Source organism: Anolis carolinensis, chromosome 6 (genome assembly GCF_035594765.1).
Source record: "Anolis carolinensis isolate JA03-04 chromosome 6, rAnoCar3.1.pri, whole genome shotgun sequence".
Classification (NCBI taxonomy): Eukaryota; Metazoa; Chordata; class Lepidosauria; order Squamata; family Dactyloidae; genus Anolis; species Anolis carolinensis.
Window position 1 is genome coordinate 23,637,774 of NC_085846.1, and position 26,924 is coordinate 23,664,697.

At 39.2% G+C, this 26,924-nt stretch overlaps 1 protein-coding gene across 1 annotated transcript; it reads right to left on the bottom strand.

Annotated features, from left to right (window-relative positions):
* Positions 1 to 74: 74 nt before the first annotated feature.
* On the bottom strand, positions 75 to 25,004 carry arl5c (ADP ribosylation factor like GTPase 5C). The gene is made up of 6 exons (XM_008113549.3): positions 24,870 to 25,004; positions 15,806 to 15,866; positions 12,438 to 12,585; positions 7,884 to 7,967; positions 4,988 to 5,139; positions 75 to 3,049 (listed from the first exon to the last, which is right to left on the bottom strand). Exons 1-6 carry the CDS (start codon positions 24,913 to 24,915, stop codon positions 3,001 to 3,003), a joined length of 540 nt encoding a protein of 179 aa, XP_008111756.1. The 5' UTR covers positions 24,916 to 25,004; the 3' UTR covers positions 75 to 3,000.
* Between the last annotated feature and the right edge of the window lie 1,920 nt (positions 25,005 to 26,924).

Below are 26,924 nucleotides of genomic sequence, written 5' to 3' on the forward strand. Positions count from 1 at the left end.
AAAATGACTTTTTCAAACAACCCGGGCAACACCAGAAACCTAAGCTAGTATAAAAATAAACATGACACATCCCCTTACAAAGAAATATTTTAATTTAAAAAAAGCTCCAAACAGAACATTTGTTTGGGAATACATTGTTAAAAAATACCCCATAATAAGAGAAAATATATTCTGTTCAAATAAATTCTAAGTTATGAGCCGGTCAACATCTATAAAAATACTGTGCGGTTTACCAAGGTGAGGATTTGTTCTTGCGTTGAAGTAACCAAGGATCCCTTCATGCTACCCCATTATTCCACTTAAACTGTGTAGCCAAGATGGCAAAAATGATGTATCAGGAAGAACACACAAGTTAGGAGATGCTGTAGTAGTTTGCTTTTGCCTGAGAGTAGCAGGGAGAGCAAAATTCCCTTTTTTATCTCCTGAATTCCACCTTCAACCCCTATATCAGGAGAAAGGCAGAATAAAAATAAACTCACAAAAATGACCTAAACTGAGAATAAAGGGGGAAGGTGGGAGGAGGATAAATGTACTGGGACATTTTAAAAGCAGCTTTTAAAAAAAATGACAGAGGATTAATTAAAACGGTCTCTGCCAAATTGAGGAAGTTGGAGGGTACACAATAACTGGATTGTGTGAAATGACAAAACTGACTGGCAGTCTGTTGTTAAGTTTCAGCTAGAAGGGATCAATTGAATGAATTGTTGAATGATGAGACAACATATACCCTCATACCTCCATATTTGAGGTTTTGACTTTTGCGGATTTGATCATTAAAGGATTTGATCAAAAATGTTCTCTAGGAATACCTACACCTTACAGGGTGATCCACTTTCTCTAGTCATGCTGGAGAATTTAAGAGATATCTAGAGACATCTCTCTAGGAATCTCTACCTCAGGGGTGTCAAGCTCATTTTCACATGCATCAGCCTTTTGGTTGCTTTCATAGGGCTACTGAATCCATGGATACAGAGAGCCAACTATTATTTCTTTTACATAGTGGTTGGTGCTCTTTAGTTTTTACTCAGTTTGGGCCCCCAGATGTTATTGAACTCCCATCTCTTTTGATTATCTGCCGTGCAGTGGAGAAATGGGAACTGCAACACAACTGCACTTGTGGCTGTGATGGTGAGGAAAAGCTAAAGGACATTTTAAAGTCAGGCATCATATCCACAAGCCTTGCATTGATATTCAAACCCCATTCTCCTGTTTAGGCAGAACAGCCTTCCAGATGTTACTCTACCACATCTTCCATCAGCTCTAGTCATGATGTCTAATTATAAACAACACAGGAGCGGGCCACATAAAAATATCACGGTGGTCCAGATTCAGCCTGTGGACCTTGTGTTTTTACACCTGCACTTTACATCCTCCAATAGGATTTTATGTTCAGCTTCCAGCAGAAGATGACCAGTCATGATGGAAGACCTAAAAATTCCTAGAGAGGTGCTCACTGAGGTTAAAAAACAGAATTTTATTAATTTTTTTTAAAAAAATTCATTGGGTCCTATGCCCCACTCCAGTGAATGTGGAGGTTTCACTGTTGACAAATTATACCGATCCAACAGGTCTACATAGTCAGGACTGAGAAGAGAATTTAGGTCTGTACTTCCTTCCATGTCTTAGGGAAGTGTCAACTGAAGAGGCACTTAAATGACTGCAACACTTCTATAAGAAAATATTGAATGTAAACAGTAAACCCAGTACTTGTAAGACTGTGCCTTCCCTCTTTTGCATTCATCTTCGAGTGGGTTTAATTTTTTTCCCACGGAGGACGCGATTTTCAAACACTTCTGTAGTTCAAAGTGGTGTAATCCGTCCTCCTTTTGCTCACCATATACTCACCGTAGAACCATTCAGAAGAGATATTAATGGTGTCCTCACACAAGGCACAACGAGGTTACACAATTTTGACACTACATCCACTGGGAGTATAAAACTGTTGACGGCAGTGTTTTAGGTCCAGAAGATGATGTTTATAACCATGATGGGCAACTTCTACACTTTCCAATGTTGGACTATACTTCCCATCGACCATATAACCACTGATGAAGAGTTAGTGGGTCTTGTAGTCCAGCAACATCTGAAGGGCCACATTTTGCCCATCCCTGATATACAGTCACATTTAGGCTGTAATCACCTCCTCAAAGGTCTGCACAAATTCCTGAAGACATCTGCCCCATTTAGCAAATAGTAGGGGTATTAGAATAAGTCAAGGCAACTTTTTCATCCTACAAGGTAATTCTGGGGTTGCAGTTCAACAATACAGCTATCTAGAGATTCCTTGTCTAAATACATTAAATCCTATATTTTAAAAATACCCCAAACAACTGCCAAGATTGCTCTTCCTATGTTTTAACAAGTTGGGCATTGTTAAAAAGGCATAAGTCTACCCAAAAGGACTGAGCAAGACACACCAATGGGCAGACCAGCAGTATCCTGATTATTCTGTTGCATATGATGCACAAAGAAATTGCAGCAATCCTTGAAGAATAAGGAGAATTTGACATGTTTGTTCCAGAGGCTTATTCTTGACCTTGGAAAACAACCAGAGTAAAAAAGATAAGGTTAGGAGTGGACTTTTGCTGATCCCAAAATAAGAAGGCAAAGTATTTTGGAGTGGAGAGAAGGCCGAAAACACTCTGTGTCCTTTGCATTCCACGGCTTTTTTGTAACTAAGTTCATGAGGTTGACAATTTAAGGCATATCAAGAAAGGAGAAATGTGTTCCATTTTTCATCCCTCTGTAATGGCGTGAAGTATGTCTGTATGGCAAAGTCTGACACAAAAGGGATCTTCCATTATTTTTCTGTACTGGCACAGTTCATCATCACCTCCTATGATATTCTGTATACTGTTAAAGCATTTAAAATTAAGTTCCGTTGGCTCTGTAAAGTTATAGAGCCCAACAATGTCCCACAAGTCCTAAGAGTCTTACAAAATAGAAATAAATATGCACAAGGTTCCTCTCGGTCTTTCCTCCAGGAGCATTTGGCTGAGGTCACTTGCTTGCAACTCGAGAAACCATCCATTCTAGACCAGCTGGAAGCCTGTAAGAAGGAGAGAGGAAAAGACAGTAGATTGCTGAAAAACCCACAGATCCCAGGGATCCACCAAAATTGTCTCTTATGTCCTCAAAAGGGGATAATCCAGCTCCCTAGTGTTTGGCCCTAAAGTTGTTTGTAATTATTGCTAATTTAATAAAATTAAATCAATGGTGCAATTAATCCAAAACACTTTAGATCACTGATTCAGCCATAGGAAGTTGCAAACCTTTGAACACTTTTGGGTCCTGCTGATCAAAACCAATCAGAAACTCAGCATGGAGCTAAAGAGCTCTTTCATAGAGTTGGACCGCCGGCCCATCTGGCCTTGCTATTATTCTATTATAACTGGCAGCAATTCTGCAATAGAGAGTGTCAAACACTTAGCTCAATTGGGAAGGCAAGCTTCAAGTAATTTTGCTCTCGAGTTCCAATACAGACCATACACCTACCCAAAATCTGATTTTTCCCGCATTTCCTTCTACTTTAATAATTTTTGCCATAAATCTAGCCTTGCATATATTTAACAAGGCACTTCTCCTTGCTTTTGGGATCTTTCAGGAGTGGTTATTTTCTTTTCTAGGTGGTTTTGTTTTTCCAGCAGAGATGGGAGGTCCCTAAAACAGTAGAGAGCTGCATACATGCCATTTGATTCTGCTTTTAAGTTTTCTGTTGACCTATGTGAGCCCATGAATTTTCATTGGGGTTTCCTGGGCAGGAAATATTCATATGTTGTTTGTGTCAGTTTTCCTCTCTGAAATAAAGTCTATAGTACAGTGGTTCCCAACCTTTTTTTGACCAGGGACCACTCCCCAACATTAGTACCAAAAGGGTTACAAATAAGGTTTGTTCAACTTTAGATTTGGTTTGGTTACTTGGGGTGCTGATTCAGAAAATTGCATTGGATAGACCACATCAGCATAGTTTCTGATAAAGAACATAATGCCATCCAGTAGTCGCCATCTGCTCGCCCACAGAAAACCATATTTAATAATCTAGAGTTGATTTTCCACATATATCTTGCGAACCCTATTTTAGGTCTCACTAGTGGGGCATGGCCCACTAGTAACTAGCATTTGCCTATAGTATAATAACTAGCATTTGCCTGCTAAGTATTAAACAGGGTTGGCCCTACTTAGATTCCAAGATCAGAAGGGATCTGGAGTCCTTAAGGCAGCCCCCCCCCCCCCCCGCCAAAAAAAATAAGGCCTGTAGTCCAAATGTGGCCCTTCAACGTGATTTACCCAGCCCACACCCTAAACTTTGGACTTAGGGTCCCTCTAAATCAGAAACTACTTGAAAGCATGCTACAACAACAATCTTAATTAACTTGACTATCTCATCAGCTAAACGCAGGCCCACACTTTCAGTTGAAATACTGGTAAGTTTATGTTAGTGAAAATTGTTCTTCATTTTAAATACATATATTTTTGCACTACAAATAAGATATGTGCAGTGTGCATAGGAATTCGTTCACATTTTTTCAAAATATAGTCTGGCCCCGCAACAGTATGAGGGACCATGAACCAGCCCTTGGCTTAAAAGGTTTGAGGAACTGAAGTCTTTAGGGTCTCGCCATGTGATTACCACTTCAAATTTAACTGGGAATATCAGGAAATGAATTTTTTACTTTATGCATGCAAAACATGAGTTCTATCTTTCTCAGAGCTCTGTTCTATTTGGTATTTTTTCTTGGAACAGGGATGAGCTATGGTTACATTAGGCCCCCAGGAGAGCTTGAAGGGTCACATCCCCCTAAAAAAATGTTTGGCCTCCTGGGCCCATTTTCCGCCTAGAGAAGATATTTTTAAACATCAGGAAATGACCAGTTCTGAGCATGACATTTTTTCCCTCTCTCTTCACTATAGCAAGGAGATCCATTGGTAGAGAACCTCAGTTATCTTCCAGCCTTACTGGAAGGCCTACATATACAGCACTACTCACCCCTCTCCTGTAAGAGCACAACATCCTTGAATGTGCCATGGATGGTCTTTGATGGAGCTCAGGGTTAGGAACTTTGAGATCTCAGAGGTAGACATGGAATTTTTGATATCCTGCTTGTTGGCAAATATCAGCACGGCTGCATTACGAAGGTCCTGCAAACAGAAGGAGAAGGTGCATTTTTCAATCTCCAGTCCCCATTGATTCCAAAACTGCATGAACTACAGGAATGAACTTCAAAACCCATCTTTCAGAGGTCAAGATGATAATCACTCAGTATAATAATTATGATATTGTCAAATTAATATTTGGACTATACATACCTGTCTCGTTTAGCATATTTATCAGAGCAGTTTCAAATATAGCCTAGCAAACCTTGCTCAACATCTTATTCTAGTGTGGAAGGAGAAAACCTTATCTGTCCTTTAATATTTATCCTTTCCCTTCTTCTTTACATATTGGCCTTAATTTTGTATTCCTTAAGATAAGGGCTTGGGAAAATGAGACTGGACTTTACATTCCACTATCTTGACAGCACAGCTAATGGTAACAGATGATGGGATCACTGGATGGTCACATGTTGTCCTTATTCTTGGGTCTAAGACACTAAAAACACACACACACTGAACATTTTCCTGAATATTTGTATAATATATTATGTATGGAACCTCTGACACTAAAATTTAATAAAAAGGATTAGGTGAAATCCATGCCTTTCTAGAATCATAGAATCGTAAGAGACCTCATGGGCCATCCAGTGCAACCCTCAGCTAAGAAGAAGGAAAATCACATTCCAAGCACCCCAACAGATGGCCATCCAGCCTCTGCTTAAAAGCCTCCAAAGAAGGAGCCTCCACCACACTGCGGGCAGAGAGTTCCAGTGCTGAACAGTTCCCACAGTTAGGAAGTTCTTCCTAATGTTCAGGTGGAATCTCCTTTCCTCTAGTTCAAAGCCATTGTTCCATGTCCTAGTCTCCAGGGCAGCAGAAAACAAGCTTGCTCCCTCCTCCCTATGATTTCCTCTCACATATTTATACATGGCCATCATGTCTCCCCAAAGCCTTCTCTTCTGCAGGCTAAACATGCATCCATTTACCTCCTACATCCATATATTTCATACATAAGACCTAGGATGCATGGAAAATGCTGTCCTTGATTTCCAGCTGCCTTCCTCAACTATACACTGAAATGCTCTCTAAATCCATACTTGCGGTCTCTTGTGCCTTGCTCCAGATCCCTCATTTCTGGCTTTGAACTGGGTTTCTAACCATCAGGCCACATATTCCTCCTCCTCCTGCTGTCCAATAGTGGCACTCATCCCTTCTATCTCTAATTTCTGTATGAAAAGGTTCATCCTAGGCCACGGATGGACAACTGCACACGAGCAAGTTTCAACATACGCAAAGTCATATGATATCACTTCCAGCTGCCATTTTAGTTGATTTCTAGACAACTCCTCTTTTTTTTGTATGGAAAGGGTGGATTTGCAGATCCTAGGGCATAGAAAAATCTTAGGACAAAAACTGCCTAAGAATTATCCCTTGAACTAAAAAAAAAAAAAAATTGCTGGAGAGCTTTTCTGGAAGAGGGGTCCTATAACCAATACTCTGCCCCCTTCCCACCTGATAAATCAGTCTTTCACTTGTGTCACAGAAATTGTCACTGCATCAACACTTTACTACTGATAGTTTCATCTGGTTAAAATAAGAGCACTTGTAAGCCTTCCTTGATATCTCAGCAACTCAGCCATTTGAAGATGTTTTACATCAGATACCAATATTGAATCAGGTGTTGTTTTATCATTGTTATGTGGCTTTATATATCCTGTATCTGTTTTTACGTTTGTTGTGAGCTGCCTTGAAGCTCAATTGTTGGAGAAACACAGAATTCAGGACAACTAAGTTGGCTGAGTTGGCTTTCTACCTCCAGAAAGATTTTATCGAAAAGCAACATTAAAAAAGAGGCATCCTTCCAATTGATCTAACATCTCAGGACTTTTCTATCTTTTACTGCCATCTATAGACTAGGTCTGAAAAAGCAACAGTCTGGTGATTTTATCTCATCCAACATTATAGGTTCACACTAATACACAATCTGCAAAATTGTGAATAATACTGGTTGAGCATCCCTTATCCAGAATTCCATATTCCAAAATACCCCAAAATTCAAAATCATCCAGATGGGTGGCTGAGAAAATGACTCCTTTGCTTTCTGACAATTTATCCAAACACTGTTTCATGAACAAAATTATGAAAAAATAGATACAAAATTACTTTCAAGCTCTATATGTAAGGTGAAATATACATTAATTGCCTATTTAGATTTGGGTACCATCTCCAAGATATCTCACTATTTGTGTACAGATAGATCCCGAGTCACAAACATCTGAGTTACATATGACTCATAGTTAAGAATGGGGGTGAGACAACAGGAAGTAAGAGGGTTAATCTACCCATAGGAAGGGAAATCCACTCCTGGAAGAGTTATCACGGGGAAAAGGTGCCTCAACTGAAGCTTTATCACCAATCCTTGTTTCCACAATAAGCCTTTTTTTTTTTCAAAATCCAATTATCACAGGAACAGAAAGTGAGGTGAAATCTTCTAAACAGGGGCACAGGCAGCAAAACAAACGTCACATGAGTGTTATCTCTTCCCAATGCTATCCAATGCTAAAACACTGGCTTACATACAAATCAATTTAAGAACAAACCTACAGAACCTATCTTGTTAATAACTTGGGGACGGCCTGTATATGCAAATACAGGAAGTCCAAAGTCCAGGAAGAAAATCCGAAATCCCAAGCACATCTGATCTCAAGCATTTCAGGCAATGGATACCCAACCTGTATCCAAGTTCTTCCATAAAGTATCACTTTGTATCCTGTGGCAAGCAGGCTCACCTCGTGCGCCAGCATCTTGTACAGCTCCTCTTTTGTCATGGTCAACCGTTCACGGTCTGTGCTGTCGATCACAAGAATAACAAACTAAAGGAAGGAAGCAAGGAAGCAACATGTTTATGAGCTGTCTACACAACAGAATCCAAGGTTAAGAAAAGGGGAAGCCAACAGCAGCCTCAATTCCCCAAGTTTCAATCCATAAGGTAGAGGTAAAGGTTTCCCCTGAAGTTAAGTCCAGTCGTGTCCGACTCTGGGGGTTGGTGCTCATCTCCATTTCTAAGCCGAAGAGCTGGCGTAGTCTGTAGATGCCTTTAAGGTCATGTGGCTGGCATGACTGCATGGAGTGCCATTACTTTCCCGCCAGAGTGGTACCTATTGATCTACTCACATTTGCATATTTTTGAACTGATAGGTTGGCAGAAGTGAGGGGCTAACAGCAAGAGCTTACCCTGCTCCTCGGATTCGAACTGCCAACCTTTCAGTCAGCAAGTTCAGCAGCTCAGCGGTTTAATCCGCTGCGCCACCGAAAGCTCCATATGTAACCAAAATAGCACCATCCATGTTCAAACAGCAAGTCTGGAGAAAAACAATGTTTGCAGAAATACACAAGTATGGTATAGCCTTCAGACTTGGGAGATCCAGGTTCACATTCCCACTAAGCTATGGAAATCGCTGGGTGACTACAGACTGGCCCTCCCTCTGCATGATCTGTCTCTCTGAGTTGTTGCAATAATAAAGTGAAGAATATAGGAAATTTCCAGCATTCTCTCTCCTCCACACTTGCTGTTTTAGAGCAATAAATATAAATATAAATAAATAGGTTTAGATAGAACAGGGCTTCTTGTATGTCAGATCCTCCTGTTTATTTCTCTCTCTAAACCTCCACATTTGCTCTTATCTTCTTTTGAAATGCATGGTCATAAATACCTTGAAAGTAGATCATGTAAACGTGCTCACTTCCTCGGGGCCTTTGGTTATATAAACTCCTCTTTCTCCCTTCAAGTCTTGCCTCCCTTCTGTTTTCTCTCTCTGCTCTTCCTCTAATCTCCAGCTATGTTTTGTTCCTCTGTTGAAAGGTGGTGACTTGAAGACTTGCCTAGTCTTTTCATTAGTTAGCAAGGATGTAGAATCCCCTTGCATATGTAAATGCAAAGCCATTCGTTAACTTTTAAGTTTGCAACTTTCAACTTGTCTGCCTTGTTTGTTTTTTGGAGTTAACAAGGGAATTTGGAAAATGGAGGCATGATTGGTTTGCTACGTTGCTAAATGAAGGCTATGTAACACTATGTAACACGATTTTTATTCCTGGGTCATAAATGTCATTTCCTAATTGGTTCTATCATAAAAACATAAGAAAGTGTATTAAATTGCAAATTTTTTGTTTTTGCAGGACATCCTGCAGCACATTTTGGTATAGATGATGATTTCCAAGAAAACTTTGGCCCCAGCTTTGATCCAAATTCTAGTCCTTGCATCCTATTACTGTTTCCTACCCAGAATTATAGTATGTCCGTTATACTGCCCTCTCTCCCTAATCTTTCCCTTCTGACATTGCACTTTATCCATCAGCTCTGCCCTAATAACTGATTCTCACTACCCGACCTACCAAGCCCAAAAATTGTTTACTATTTTAAGCCAATGGTTGCTATTGCCATTTTATACTGTGTTATATTGTTGTTCATTTTATATTGTTTTATGAGGTTGTTATGTGAATACTAATATGCTCATTTTAACTATGTCGTTGAGTTTCCCCATGTGAGTCGCCCCAAGGGGGCGGGATACAAAAATAAAGTTGTTGTTGTCGTTACTATTATTATAACTTTTCAATGAATATCTCATTGAGTCTCAACCAATTCAACATACTTTGTGGCAGCCACAAAAACGAAGTTTCTGGAATATAACAACTACAGCAGTGTCTCATTTATCCAACATAAACGGGCTGGCAGAATGTTGGATAAGCGAATATGTTGGATAATAAGGAGGGATTAAGGAAAAGCCTATAAAACATCAAATTAGGTTATGATTTTACAAATTAAGCACCAAAACATCATGTTATACAACAAGTTTGACAGAAAAAGTAGTTCAATACGTAGTAATGCTATGTAGCAATTACGGTTTTTACAAATTTAGCACCAAAATATCACGATGTATTGAAAACATTGACTACAAAAATGCATTGGATAATCCAGAACGTTGGATAAGCAAGTGTTGGATAAGTGAGACTCTACTGTACTTTCAAAGTAAGCATTGCACAATTAAACAGGAATAACACTTTCAAATCAGGAACAAAAACTTTTTCCAAATTTTACTACATAGTGTTATCTCACAGATAGCATACTTTTTCCAAAAAGGGCAAACATCTTGGAAAACGCTAATTCAATATATTGAGGGGAATCTTTGGTAACATCCTGGGTTTAGTGGAGAAATGGCAGGATATAAATGTAGTAAGCAAATCAATAAATTTAAGAAGGACTACTTACAACAGGCTAATGAGTACTAAGTATGCTCAGAAAATGTTGACTGATTATGTTGGACTGTTTACATAGAGAATAGTGATTGAAATCCTGTATAAAAACATTTAATAATGAAACACTGCATAATAGGAACCATTTCTAAAATATACTATACTGGTGCCATAGTTCTATACCTGTCATTCAGTCTTCATACACTGTCAACCTGAGGTGAAAAGGGACCTAGTTCATGATTTTGAATACAGATCTACTAATCCCTGTAGCTTGAAACAGAAAATCAGCTCAGCAAGCTCATTCATATTCCTTCTGTTTTCATTTGTATTATTTGTTGGGAGGGTTTTTGTTGTTGACATTATGAATACTGGCATTAAACATCAGAATCCTCCATCTACAGTATACAACAAAAGAAGTGAAAATCAAGGTCTTCTAGATGTAGTTGGGACTACAGCAACTATCATTCCTAATCATCTTTATCTCATTCTCTCACTCCCTTTCATCTGCATGTGTAAACAAGGCCTGAGTTGTGAACCAGCCATCCATTAGAACATATCATAAAGTTGGAAAACACCCCAAGGGCCATCCAGTTCAACGCCCTGACATGCAGGAAAATACAATCAAAACACTCCTGACAGATGGCCATCCAGTCTCTACTTAGAAACTTCCAGAGAATGAGACTTTACACATTACAAGGTGGCACATTCCACTGTTGAACACCTATTACAGTCAAATGTTTAGTGGAACCGCTTTTTATGCAGTGCCTTTGACATATGCTCATTACATGGCCCTGGGTGACCCATGTTCTTCCTGCATCCCTATCTGCTTCATGGGGACACTCCCCTGACTTACAAGGCTGTTGTACGGGTTGCATAAAACAGCATAAGTGAAGTGGCTCAAACACTGGACATCTTGGAACAAACTACATCTGGCAGCTGCACTTTTAAACTTCCAGAAATATATCCAGCAAAACCTCAGCAAGGCATGGGGTGGGAGCTGGCAACAGTCAGAGCTGTCTAAGGCCAAAACATCCTTAGACAAATTCCATGTAAGTATCAAGCGAACCATACTTTAATATGGGCAACAGGATAAACTCTAACATCACACTTAAGGGAAGAAGGATAGTTTACGGGGTGCAAGACAAACTGGGGTACTGTACTGCTACTATTGCTTCCCAATGCCTGCTGCATGAGGCAGTTGCTTCACTCTGCCTAACGGCAGGGCTGACTCCAGAAGCGCCAATTTAAAATTAAATGTAATACATGGATACAATAAAACCTCATATATTTGGCCACTTCAGCATTCTGGGTTTGTAGGGGTGGAGCAGAACAGACTGGTCCATGAACTTTCTGTACTCCCTCCATAAGCAACACATCATCCATCCAGTTTTTAAAAGGGGTTTTTACGTACATTTAAAAAGAGATGTGGTTTAGATAGAATGTCTTGTTTTGTTGAAGTTCTCCTTGGGCAAAAGCAGGCGGAGGGAAGGGAGGAGTGTGAAAAGAGAGAAAAGAAGGGGAAAAACACATTCCATAAAGCAAAATGTCAAGAATGTGCTCCTGGCAGACAAAGGGACTTGTCTCTACTTGGTTTTGTTCTGGCAAAATAGAGAGAGAGAGACACGATTCAGAGAGATCTCAAGTCTAGAGCAACATATAAATATGTCTAGTTCATTCTCAACAGATTAGCATAATAAAAAACTCACACAGGACAGCCAAGGCACAGTGCAGTGAAGTAATTTTAGGACTACAATGCCCAGAATCCCCAGTAAATGTGATCTGCAATGTCCATTTAGTCATAGTTTTGGGATCACATCCAATTATGGGATCGGAAGTCCAGCTTGTGACCTTGTAACTACTGAAGAGGATGCCAACCATAATTTTTAAAATACTGTAATAATGTCATGACTAGTTGCATCTGTAACTTTTTAATGTAACATGTTTTTCATGTGTCCTAAAACACCAATTTTGAGTGCTGTTTTGGATGTTTTTTATTTGAAGAAAATGTAAAAGTACATTATTTCTAATGCCTTGTTAATTCTTCAATAATGAATAATATGTTGTGTTTAAAAGGCAGGCTGACTCAAACTCACCTCTGTGTTGGAATAGTAGGTGTTCCAAGTTGATCTCAGCGTCTCTTGTCCACCGATGTCCCACATCAGGAAGTGTGTTTTGCGCATGACAATTTCCTCCACATTGCTGCCAATTGTAGGTGACGTGTGGACAACCTCATTCATTAGGCTGGTGGGAGAACAGACCAGTAAATGATGATACTGTTGGAAATAGCAACCTTCTTCAAGCCTCCACTAGTTATTTGTTATGTATATAATTCAGATTGCTTACTGTATTGTATATGTGTGTATTGGTTTGCAGTTTTCTTTAACTCTTGTGCTGCGGGACGGGCTGCAGACCATGTGATCAGATCTGGGTTTGCTCAGGACTCAGACTTCATTTTAGATGTATGCGTTTAGACTTTGTGGGAACAGTTTGCCTTCAGACGCCAGTAGGAACTGTATGCTTAGAGACTTTAGTAGAAACAGATGTATGCTTTAGCCTTCAGCAGGAATAGTATGTTTACAGACTGCATGGGACTTTCAGACTAAACAGAGATTCTATTAGACTATCAGAACAAAGAGATGCTTTAGATTATGGACTGTTGAGTCTAAGAAAGATGGCCTGTGTTACCTACACAGAGAAAATGACTTCAAATCCTATTTGTAACTGAATTGAAGCAAAGTACCTGTATGCTGAATACATGGAGTTTGTGAGTAAAGCAACTATGTTACTTTTAAAGAAGTCTGCTTATTTTTGTCTCTTGAGAGCATGATTTAAAGGCAAATATATTTTAAGGGAGACTAGATGTTTTTGGGCATCTAAAAGAACACTTCTGAAACTCTGCTATATACGTGTGTGTTTTGTGCATTGGCATATCTTTGTCCCTAACAGTTCAAAGAAATATCTAGGGACATCAGTTTAACAGCTGAGAAACCTGATTGTCTTGCATGAATGCCATTTTGCCAAAAAGGTTATAACTCTCGTGCTTTTTACCAAGAGGTTATGACATCATTTTTCAAAAGGTTGTGACTTCTAACAGGGTCATGCCTTTCCAAAGATCATAAAATCTCCAAAAGGTTATAGAGATTTCCATTTACCAAAAGGTTATGGGCCCAGGACGCTTCCACTGCATACAACCCACAATCCATTACTGGTCTTTTCTGCATATAAATAAGGCATAACGAAGAAAGACACAGGCTTTTTGCACATCTCTAATCCATAATCAGTAGAATTTTGGGGACACATTGGAAACCTTATGCCAACAACTGCCTTGATTCTAGTGAAGCTTATCAGCAAGAAGCAACTGGCAGCGATAAATATTTTATGCACCATATCTTCTATTCACTGTTGTCAATCCAACATGGCTCTCTCCAGTTATTTGGGATTATAAGCGGCATATCTGACTATTAGTCATAATGGGCAAGGACTTGTAGTGATTGTAGTCCAAAATATTGATTTCTAAAGCCAAGTTACCTTCCAATACAGACCAATATCCTACCTTTTTGGTTAGTACTAAAAAAAAGCCACTAAAGATTTGTTCCAAGGGAAAAGAAAAACAAGGACTTTAAGATGCTCAACTGCAATATATGAACTCCATATCACTGAGTCCTGTACTATGAAGAATTGTTTTACATATCTTTTTAAAATAGAAGATATACATATACATATACATATCCGTGAAATGTTAAGCAAGATGCACAGTACATGTACTTATTTAATAGGAACGTATATCCTAAGCAGCAAATTTCCACTAGACAAGAGGCATGTACCAGTGACATTAAAGCATTCATATACTACTTTGATTTTAATAAAGAAATGCATGTTCATCATTTCACTCTCTCAAACTGAAATCAATGGAAAGTGGCACTCATTCTGTATTTTAAAAGCAGAAGCTAAAACTGCTATGTAGAAAGCTATGTATCTGATAGGCTCTAACAGGGGAAACAGTGTAAGGAGGGTATGAAATTAGATTCAAGAAGGTTCATATTCATTGGTTCACAAGGGACCAGAGCCTTCTTCGTAGTGGCAGTTCCCCTACTAGAGAAAATAAGCAGACCATATTTACCGTAGTTATTTATCATTGTCATTAGAGGATTTTAAAAAATCTACTCTTCCAGTCGCAAGTGTAGTAGTTGGACTACAACTCTGTTGCAGAGTTGGAACTCGCACTCAGCCATGGAAACTCACTGGGTAACTCTGTGCAAGTCACACTCTCTCAGTCTCATAGGAAGGCAAAGGCAAATTCTATACAAATTCCATGAAGGGTTTTGCCTTTGGGTTGTCACAAGGTGGAAACAACGCGAAGGCACACAACAATTTATTCAGCCAGTGCTTAATATCTGCTCATTTCTGCTATTTCAATTTCTTTTTAATAACTAGTTGCAATGCATTATAATTAACCAGTATACTCTGTTAACAAAAGAAACTATAACCGCTGAGTAAAGAGTTCCATCTGTAGAATAAGATGATTTCCACATACTGCCCTTCCCAGGCTATTTTGAAGGGTCGTCTCCAAAGTCAGAGGGTTGGCGTCAGGACTGAAGGAAGTAGGTTACAGGGGAAAGTAAGAACTTCCAAAGATCATTTCCGTAGCCACTGTATTTTGGAGGCATGTTAGTCATATTAGCAGAGACTTAAAAGTCTCATGAACATTGTTTACGCCAGCAGTGGGCAACTGCAGAATGCTAGGAGTTTGGTGGGTGGCATTGCTTCATTATCCTCCTGCCCAGCTAAAATAAATAAAAGGATTTGCCTCTCAAATGCCTTGAGGTCTTTTTATAATGCCTTGCTAATGCATTGGTTACAGGGGCATTTAGGAGTGAGCATATTGCATCCATATTAAAGTAACTCCACTGGTTTCCAATTACTTTCTGGGGCAAGTACAAAGTGCTCGTTTTGACCTTTAAAGCCTTACATGGTTTGGATCTAGGCGGTATGGCTACAAAAGTACTTTCATGCTGTTTTGGAATTGGAATCGGTCATCTTGGTTACCCCCTTGGTTTTGTGGTTAAAGCTATACTTTGGTAGCAAAAAGACCTAGCTTCCGTTTGTGTGATTAAAACACATAAAACACTCAGCTTCAAAACGTGAGATATTTGTGTCACAGTTTGGCCGTGACATTTATAATAATAATAAATAATAAAACTGTATTTATATACTGCCCTATCTCCCGGATGGGACTCAGGGTGGTTTCCAATCATAAAAAGAACACAAACATTACATAACAAACATAATAACACATTATTAAGCAAAGTAAAAATACAATTATAGAAATAAATAACACTTACATTTAAGTCTCAACTCCCCTTACCCCATCTCTCCCAAGTTCTTTCCATTTGAACAGATTTAATGGCAAACACAATGAATGGAAGCAGAAATTCAAAGAAAAGAGGAAGGAGATACTCACAACTGGTAGAGGATGGTGGTTTTCCCAGCATTGTCCAAGCCAATAATGATCACCTTATGCTCTGGAGAGAGAAAGAGAAAACATGCATTTTGAATAGCTTGCCATGTATGTAGAAAAGACAAAGATAAGCTAGAATGATGTAGTGGTGGGGACCAGGATTCAAATCCCCCATGACCATAAAAATCTCATCCCTAGAAAATTCTGCGTTAGGATCACCTTAGGGTCACAACAACAAGACCTCTTTAGCTTGTTCATAAATTGAACGGTTATTGCAGTCAGTGTTCCAACTAGGTCACTTGACAATCTGTACTTTATAGTGGCATGGGATAGTACTTTTTGTGTTTGTGGGCAGTAAAACTGCTCTGTGTTTATGTTCGTAATCTAAAGTCGCCATTAAAGCTACTAATGCTCATCTCCAAAACAGGTCCAGCATCTCTAATGATTTCTTGAAAGATCAACCTAAAACCTACAATGGATTCATCGCCCACTGACATGGGTGTCACCAGTGGCCAATGCTTAATGGTCCCATTCCATCTCTACAGTCACATGTCCTTCATGGTGAAGCTCACAATTAACATTTATCCTTTATCTCCATCTGTTGCACTCCAGGCTGGAAATATCTATGACCACCATACGACACAGGAGTCCAGGAATACAAGCAAACAATTTATTGAAAGCACCATATTAAAAGCATATAAACATTAGAAAGAAGAAAGGAAGATATATAACCCAAGAGGGTTTAGCAAAAGGTGAAACCAAACAATAATCCAGATATCTCATAAAGTTCCAGAGGTGACAAAATCCAGGAACAGCCAGGAATCATAGGTACAGCAAAAATCCACAAACAGGAAGGTATAACTAGTAAAACTTTAACAGGCGTACATGAACAGGAACATAGAAAACTTCCAGGATTTATTACATCCAAAATCAAAGCTTTCTTTGAACCAGGAACAAGAGAACTCAGAGTTAGCTTCTCAGTCTAACGCAGCGTTGCCTAAACTGACTTTAAGGTAAACAACTTATTTAACAGATACCCATGAAATCATTCTGTTTCCCATGAACTTTTTCCTATAACTAACCCCACATAATCTCTATGCCCATTGCAATCTATTTTTGGATCTGATATGTAAAGAAAGACTTTTGTTGATCTCGGTGGCTACAGATCTCCTTATCACTCAGCTCTTCACTTGATTCCTTATCTGCTGTTGCTGCTTCAAACTCCCCTGCCTGCCCTTGACGCTCTGCACTTTCCAAGCTGGTTTTCTCACAGAGAGAACCATCATTTCCCAGACTTGAGGGCCCATCACTTTGTGCCATAGGAAAGCTCACAATTCTCTCTAAATCATCAGTTAAACCATCAGCTTCTGGTGACTGATCTGCAACACCATCCCAAGTCATTCCATGCTATAATAAGTGTTTCTATTTTCCTAATATGAAGCAAAACAGAAGTGTAAGGGGTCCAAAATACTAATGCTGACCAAAGGAAAGAAAGAAAAAGACTCGGAGCATGTACAACTTTCAATTTTAAACTCACATCTTTTTATGGTCTGTCTCTTAACTAATAAAAAACCCTAATAATAACAACAATAACAATAATAATACTGAATTTATTACATGCCTCTCCCTGCATCTCAAGGTGGGATACAACATCATAAGAACGAGAAATAAAACATTATTAAAAGACATACAACAAGATACACAAAATTAAAATTGCAAAATAAAATCCACTGATGAAACGCAGATTAAAAATCACAACTTAAAATTGATCAAGTAGGCCTGGAAGAGTTGGGTTTTCAGCTGTGTTTTCAATTCTGACAGCTGACCATTACCCTGCAAATTTAAGCCACAACAAAGCATAGGTCAAGAGGGGAAAATAAAGCAAAGGTCTAAACAAAGCAAAGGTCTAAATGCAGGCATGGGCAAACTTTGGCCCTCCAGGTGTTGTGGGCATTGAAGTCCAAAACATTTGGGGGGCCAAAGTTTGCCCATGCCTGGTCTAAAGGAATGTCTAAAGTAAAAAAAAAGAACAGGACACATGCCTTTTTTACATTTCTTGCTATTCTATTCAGAGGAAAAACAGGTACAAATGGAATTTGTTTTCGCTGCTCTACAACCTTACAGTCACCCTCATACAGGGTTGTAAGTAAGTGCAATGCACAGTAAAAACTGAGACCCAACACAAACAAGTTGTACCTGGTTGTAGCAAAGGTTAGAGGCCAAGCCTGTATAAAACACACAGATCATCTTTCCTAATCTCTCTCAAGAGTTGCTAAGTGGTTTCAGAGAAGGCTTGTTTTAAACAGTACTCTATACATCACGTTTTTCCCTTTCCTACGGCCAGGATAAAAAAATTCCATATATAGTCAAGATCAGGTAATAGGAATGAGTTTGAGGAGGGGGTTGCAGCATGCTGCTTTAAAATGTCAACTCCCTTTCTGTGAAGGAAAGGTCTGGCAGCTTCATCAGATAAACATTCAATTGCTTTGTAGAGAAGGAAGGAAGTTCTACTCCAAATGTAAAGAAATAACACAATGGAAGAATTGGTGTTCTCCAGAGACAAGCTCCAAAGCCAAGCTCACATAATATCCTGTATTAGCTGCATTGTCTCAAACTCCAGACATGCATGATATAGTAAAAGGTAAGGTAAAGATTTCCTCTTGACATTAAGTCTAGTTGTGTCCGACTCTGGCGGGTGGTGCTTATCTCCATTTCTAAGCCAAAGAGCTGGCGTTGTACATAGACACCTCCAAGGTCATGTGACTGAAATGACTGCATGGAGTGCCGTTACCTTAATACCGGAGCGGTACCTATTGATCTACTCATATTTGCATGTTTTCAGACTGCTAGGTTGGCAGAAGCTGGGGCTAACAGCAGGAGCTCCCCACACTCCCCAGATTCAAACCGGTGACCTTTCGGTCAGCAAGTTCAGCAGCTCAGGGATTTAACCTGCTGCGCTACCAGACGCTCTGCATTATATATCAACATGCAATCAAACACAATTGGCTGCATTTGCACGTTCCAATAAGCCCTAATTCAACGTAAGTACATGAACAAGAGAGAACTGCAGTAAATCTTCCACTCTTTCTTCTACATGACCAAGGAAAGGCATTCCTTCTACTTACTCAATCTTGATTTATCAAATTCTCCAGACCTACATTCCATGGTTAACATTAACTGTGCGTGTATGTCCCTGTAAGTCACCTGTCAACTTACAACAACCCCATTAATGCTATAGGGTTTTCTTAGGCAAGGAATACTCAAGTTTTTGCCAGTTCCTTCCCCTGAAACTCACAGCATCTGGTGTTCATTGGAAGTCTTCCATCCAAGTGCTAACCAGGGCTGACTGTCACTGCTTAGCTTCCAAGGTCAAATGGGATTTGGTGTCTTTAATGTATTTAGGCTGCTAACATTAATATGGTTAGTACAAATCAAGCCAACTTTTAACAGGCAGTACCCAAGATATGGTCTGGCCAACAAAGTACCTGTGGTTAACTAAAGGCAGATGGAAACTTTTCTCCCCAAATTCCTTCCTCTAGCTTTGTGGAAGGGTAAAGTTTCCAGCCCAAGGCTAACTTTTACCTATTTCTGCTTGTGCACAGCATGCTAAGCCACGTTTAAGCCTTGCCCGAGAATGCGTCAGAAGAAAAGAAATCAGTCTTTTGGTTCATTTTGAAGCATAAGCACAAAAGACTATGCATGCAGATTTGACCAAGTTTTTTTTCCAACAAGACACATGAATGTCAGGATACAAAGCTTTGATACAGTATTCTAGCAGTTCACAAAAACTTCACACGCACAATCCTAAGTAGGTGCTTCATAAAAACCAACATGTGTGTGCATGACACACTGGCCTTGAGCCAGAAAACCATGGAAACAGCGAAGGACTGTGCATGCCACTGAACGTCAAAGTACACAAAGCCCAATGCACAAATGTGGAGTATATGTGGATTAATCAATGGAGCAATATAAGGGTTTACAAATACGCAAACTATTTGCTCTAGGCAACCTGGCTTCCCCCTTCTGAAGCATCTGCACCTCCAATGTAACATCCTAACATTTAACTATTGAACTTCTTTGATTCTAAGATGCACTTTCCCCTCCATATAAACATCTCTAAAAAATAATGTGCAACTTACAACTGCAAGTGCTTTTTTATATACAGTATATAAAGAATTGTATGTTCTGTTGGTGGTACTGAAATTAGTGAGTGTCTTGTAATCGACAGAAGAAATATCGTAACAGACGGAGGCAGGTCTGTGTCCAAACTATGTGATCCCTTGGCATTGCAAATGAGAAATGCCTGTACATATGTACAAGTAGATGTACATGTAGATCATTGTTTGGGTTGTTGTGTTTTCCGGGCTATATGGCCATGTTCCAGAAGTATTCTCTCCTGATGTTTCACCCACATCTATGGCAGGCATCCTCAGAGGTTGTGAGGTATAACCTCTGAGGATGCCTGTCATAGATGTGGGCGAAACGTCAGGAGAGAATGCTTCTGGAACAGGACCATACAGCCTGGAAAACACATAACAACCCTGTGATTCCGGCCATGAAAGCCTTCAACAACACATAGATCATTGTTTCTTTTGGGACACAAATCCAAGCTAAGAAAGGAGCTCCTAACTCACATGCCCACAAATGCTTACAAGTCTGCAGAGATTTGTGTACATTGAGTGTACAAAAGGCAGTAAAAGGAAAATCTTCATTTCTTTAAGCCTCCATCCAAGGTTTTGAGGAGGTTCAATTTAAGGATTCCCAGAAGGGTCATTCAGGACAGATCAGAAAGGACAGATCAACATGAAAGAAGTGCTGGGACAAAAGGATGGAATATGTTCTTGCCAGCAAATATTTGCCTGAGCAAACAAAGATTTTGGTTTCAGTCGAGTAAGATGCTTCCCAACAAATCCAATGAGAAGAATCAATTGCATTAATGTTTCTTATTCTCAAGATTTCAAAAGTAAAATTCATTTCTCCAGTCCAGATCCAATCAATGCTTTATTTTTCAAAGACTGCATGGATCCAAATGGAAAGTGCACCAGAAAATAGGAATTCTCCCCAGCTTCTAAAAAACAAGTCTTAAAACCAGACAGCATTTTCCCTGCCAGCCCCTTTCTTTGCCTGTTTTTCAACAAACTTTGTCCCATCTGTTGCTTGCTATTCTACCATCCCACACACATACAGAATGATTGCCCTCAGGCTGAAACAACATCTATTCAATAACAAAGAGCCTGAAGGGGACCAAGGATGACCATTTATATATTTAGCCATTTATACACATTTAAGTGTATGCATTTATATCACATTATTGTGTCTTACGCAAATAGAGCTTGCTCTGAAAAATCCCCAAATATTATACCATCAGAGAACCTTAAAACCATTCTAACAACCACCATGTCAGACTACACAGAGAAGCCATTGAAATACACAAGCATGTGGACAATTTCAACAGAAAGGAGGAAACCATGAAAATGAACAAAATCTGGCTGCCAATATTATAAAAAGCTCTAAAATCAGGACAGTAAATAAAGAACAACACTCAGAAAACAGGGGGATTCCAGACATGAAACAATCAGGGCCAGCTAATACCTCCCAACAAAGGATTCCCCCAGGCAGGAAGCAGCCAGGCTTTGAAGCTGCTAGGCTATTCAATGCTAAACAAGGTGACCAATTGCAACACGCACACTGGCCTCAAGCTGACAAGAGTTCTTTCTCTCACCCTGGACATTCCACAGATATATAAACCTCACTTGCCTAGTTTCCAACAGACCTCACAATGGATGCCTGCCATAGATGTGGGCGAAATGTTAGGAGAGAATGCTTCTGGGAACATGGCCATACAGTCCAGAAAAATCACACAACCCAGTGATTCCGGCCATAAAAGCCTTTGATAACACAACCGTAAGTATGCGACAATTTATCTATTAAATCATTTAAATATATTTAGAGATGTTTCTTTAAAAGCAAGATGTCTTCACTAAACACATCGAGACTGGCCCTATTTGCCACCACACTAAAATCCATTAAATATAGGATGACTGTGTAAAAACAACATTTTAATGGTTTTAAGAAATACACATAGTGAGCAAGCCATGCATCTGAGATCTTAATACAATGAGATGTGTTGACACAGTAAGAATAAATGCACAAAAGAATTCATGAAAAGATTATATCACTGAGTGTAAAGCACAGATAACACAGAGCAGCAATAACTGTTCTTAATATATTTTTGGGTGATGAATGAAAAAACACAATGTTTTATATTACACACAGTTCTTTCACAAATTGGAAGTTTTTATTACAATTCAGTCATTACTCAATTTTGATTCCAGTACAATGTCTTTTGGTGCTTTTGTATGTATTTTTGTGTTTCCTATTGGCAAATTAAAATACTTTGAAAGTCTGTTAAAAGACCTTACTGTCCTCTCTTTACTCCTCAAGGAAATCTTTTGAATGTTTTTTGCAGTCACAAATTGACTTATGGTGACCCCATGGATTCATAAGTTTTTCGTAGGCCAGTTCCTTCCTCTGAAATATAGCCTACGGCACATGGTATTCCTTGTTGGTCTCCCATCCAAGTTCTAACCAGGACTGACCCTACTTAGCTTTCAAGATCAGAAGGCGCCTTTAGGGAAGCATAGGCAAACTTTGGTTGTCCAGGTTTTGGACTTCAACTCCCACACTTCCTAACAGCCTACCAGCTGTTAGGAATTGTGGGAGTTGAAGTCCAAAACACCTGGACGACCAGTTTGCCCATGCCTGCTTTAGGGTATTTCAACAGACATAAAACAATCATAATAATGTAATACAGATTTTATAAAAAAAAATGAAAGCAAGTTGTAAGGGAATATCATTACACAATGGCATAAATCTGAGGTTATTTTCAGGTTGAGAAGCCCAGGCTCCTTTAAAACCAGCATATAATTAAACATGTTTTTATTACCCTTAATTTGGTGGGACCGTGAAATCAAACCTGAGACTTGGAGTGCCTATAAAAGGTAGAAAAGTTATTCCACGGCCTTTCCTTTCTCCTCTAACTCTATATCAATCATTCAAGGGACCCTCATTAAAAAGTAAGTAAAACTTTATTTAGATCCCGCCCTATCTCCCCATGGGGAGTCATGGCGGTTCACAACATAAAAGGCAAACATTCAATGCTGTAAAATACAACAATAGATGAAGACAATTTTAAAAAATAACAGAGCATTCAACAATAAAGCAAATCACATGAAAATAATAATAAATTACATAATATTAATAAAATTGAAGTTACAAAATATTAATACATTATAGTGAATGAACTGGCAATAACACTAGCTTGTATATGTGTATACTTAACTGTACGCATTCCAAGTTATTGAGATAATCAATAATATCATCCTTTGATGTATTTTTCAATAAATTCCAGAGGATTTCTTAGAACCAGAATAACAGCTGCCCAATGGGATCAACATCTTTCAGATGAGATAACACAACCTTATTGGCGCTTGAACTTTCATCATAAGCTGGCAGTTCATTTCAGAAATGGAAAGATGCTGCCGAGTTTTAATTATCCATAATTCCTCAGTAAATTGATTTTCAACCAATGTCAGTGACCAGCTGTTAGGAATTGTGGGAGTGGAAGTCCAAAACAACTGAAGGGCCAAAGTTTGCTCAAGCCTGGTCTATACTGTAGAATTAATACGGTACAATTTGATACCACTTAAATTGCCCCGGTTCAATGTTATGGAATCTTTCAGTTGTGGTTTCACAAAACCTGCTCTGCCAAATAGTACTTGAGCAGAAAAATTAATGTATGGACTTAATCACCTCTCTCTCTCTCTTTGTCTGGGTGTATCTACATGGTAGACTTAATGCAGTTTGGCACCACTTGAACTGTCATAGCTCAATGCTCTGGAATTCCCAAGAGTTGTAGTTTTGGGTTGCTGTGAGTTTTCCAGGCTGTATGGCCATGTTCCAGAAGCATTCTCTCCTGACGTTTCCCCCGCATCTATGACAGGCATCCTCAGAGGTTGTGAGGTCTGTTGGAAACTAGGTCAGTGAGGTTTATATATCTGTGGAAAGTCCAGGGTGGGAGAAATAACTCTTGTCTGTTGGAGGCAAGTGTGAATGTTGCAATTAATCACCTTGATTAACACTGAACAGCCTTGCAGCTTCAAAGCCTGGGTGATTCCTGCCTAAGGAAATCCTTTGTTTGAGGGGTGAGGTCACAATTGACTACATCAGCTGGCCCTGATTGTTTCATGTTGGAATTCTCCTGTTTTCAGAGTGTTGTTCTTTATTTACTGTCCCCCAGGCAAGAATCAGCCAGGCTTTGAAGCTGCAAGGCTGTCCAATGCTACTTAAGGTGATTAATTGCAACATTTACACTTGCCTCATAGAATCATAGAGCTGGAAGAAACCTCACGGGCCATCCAGTCCAATCCCCTGCCAAGAAGCAGGAAAATCACATTCAAAGCACCCCCGACAGATGGCCATCCAGCCTCCAACAGACAAGAGTTCTTTCTTCCACCCTGGACATTCCACAGATATATAAACCCCACTTGCCTAGTTTCTAACATACCTCACAACCTCTGAGGATGCCTGCCATAGATGTGGGCGAAACGTCAGGAGAGAATGCTTCTGAACATGGCCATACATCCAGGAAAACTCACAGCAGCCCAGTGATTCCAGCCATGAAAGCCTTCGACAACACAGTTGTAGTGTTGCCTTTTAGACTCCTCTGCAGAAGAGTGCTGGGCCCTCCCCAAACTACAAATCCCAGGATTCCAAAGCGTCATCAAACTGCACTAATTTCACAGTGTAGATGCGCCTAGTAGGAACAAAGGGAAGGGGGGGGGATGTGAGGACCAGAAAGCAACAAAGAAGAAATCGGAGAAGAGCGAGAAAAGAAAACAAAACACAAGGCAGATCCCGAAAACACTGAGGCAGAAGCAAAACAATGGGAGGACGGAGAGGAACGAGGCTGAAAATGGGAAAAAGTACAGCAATAGAAAGTATGGAAGTCTAATTTTTTTAAAATATCTATGGGTTACAAGGACAAAGGAAAAAATAAGTGCACTACCTCGGCTTCCAAAGACGCTCAAAAGCTTTGCAAAGAGCTGCCCCATAACGAGCCCCGCAGCCTCCTCAAAGAACACCGCGCCTCCGGCCCTTTTTATAACCTCCGCTGATGACGTATGCCGTAAAGGGGCGGGGCTTGCAACCAAGCTCCGCCCCCTGTTTGGAGCTTTCTGCAGGTCCCTCTATATCAGGCATTGGGGCCCTGCAAGTGTTTTGGACTTCAACTCCCACAAGTCCTAACAGCCTCAGGCCCCTTCCTTTTCCCCCTCAGCCGCTTAAGCGGCTGAGGGGGAAAAGGAAAGGGCCTGAGGCTGTTAGGACTTGTGGGAGTTGAAGTCCAAAACACTTGCAGGACCCAAGCTAGCCCAATGCCTGCTATAGACTCATGGGGTTTGCAGCATATATAATCTTGTGCAAATCACACATTTTTCACCCTTAGAGGAAAACAGTGGTAAACCTCATTGGAATACATCTTACTAAAATAATCCTACCAGACAGTTTCCATAGACTGGAGTTGACCTGAAGGCATATAAAACTGACAAAAGTAAATAGTGTTATACCAACTAACGGTGGTATATTTAACAGTACAGTCCTATGTCTATTTACTCTAACGGGAGTAGAAATAGCTGAGTTCAAAGTGGTTTATTCTCAGATATTTATATAGACTTGCAGCCTCTCTTGGGCCCCTTCCACACAGCTGAATAAAATCCCACATTATCTGCTTTGAATTGGGTTATTTGAGTCTACAATGCCTTATATTCCAGTTCAAAGCAGATATTGTGGGATTTTATTCAGTCTCACTTATCCAAGCCAAACGGGCCAGCAGAAGCTTGGATAAGCGAATATCTTGGATAATAGGGAGGGATTAAGGAAAAGCCTATTAAACATCAAATAAGTTATGATTTTACAAATTAAACACCAAAACATCATGTTATACAACAAATTTGACAGAAAAAGTAGTTTAATACGCAATAATGTTATGTTGTAATTACTGTATTTACGAATTTAGCACCAAAATATTACGATATATTGAAAACATTGACTCCAAAAATGGCTTGGATAATCCAGAAGCTTGGATAAGCAAAGCTTGGATAAGTGAGAGACTACTGTATTGTGGGATTTTCTGCCTTGATAATCTGGGTTATATGGTTGTGTAGAAGGGCCCCCAATTCAAAGTACCGTATATACTCAACTATAAGCCGACCCGAATATAAGCCGAGGCACCTAATTTTACCACACAAAAAAAACCTGGGAAAACATTGACTCCAGTATAAGCCGAGGGTGGTAAATTTCAGAAATCAAAATAGATACCAATAAAATTACATTAACTGTGGCATCAGTAGGTTAAATGTTTTTGAATATTTACATAAATCTCAAATTTAAGATAAGATTGTCCAACTCTGATCCAATCATTATTCTCATCTTCTTCAATGTAAATGTGCTTATGTATCCTTTTGAGAATAATAGAGTAGAATAATAAATGTAATAATAATAATGATAATAATGATAATAATAAATACAGGAAAAGAATACATGTAATAATAAATAGAGTAGGATAATAAATGTAATAAGATCAAAGTGAAATAATGAATGTATTAATAATAATAAAATAGAGTAAAATAAATGTAATAGTAGCAACAATAATAGAGAAAGATAATAAATGTAGTACAGTAGAGTCTCACTTATCCAAGCTAAACGGGCCGGCAGAAGCTTGGATAAGTGAATATCTTAGATAATAAGGAGGGATGAAGGAAAAGCCTATTAAACATCAAATTAGGTTATGATTTTACAAATTAAGCACCAAAACATCATGTTAGACAACAAATTTGACAGAAAAAGCAGTTCAATACGCAGTAATGTTATGTTGTAATTACTGTATTTACGACTTTAGCACCAAAATATCACAATATATTGAAAACATTGACTAGAAAAATGGCTTGGATTATCCAGAGGCTTGGATAAGCGAGACTTGAATTAGTGAGACTCTACTGTAATACCAATAATAATAGAGAAAAATAATAAATGTACCATATATTCTCAAGTATAACTGACCCAA

Excerpts from the sequence above, each read along its gene's own strand:
- arl5c (XM_008113549.3), bottom strand. The coding sequence starts at position 24,915 with ATGGGGCAGCTCTTTGCAAAGCTTTTGAGCGTCTTTGGAAGCCGAG. Across the intron at positions 15,867-24,869 it reads GAGCGTCTTTGGAAGCCGAG|AGCATAAGGTGATCATTATT; the intron begins GTAGTGCACTTA and ends TTCTCTCTCCAG. Across the intron at positions 3,050-4,987 it reads TGTGCTCTTACAGGAGAGGG|GCTTCCAGCTGGTCTAGAAT; the intron begins GTGAGTAGTGCT and ends TCCTTCTTACAG.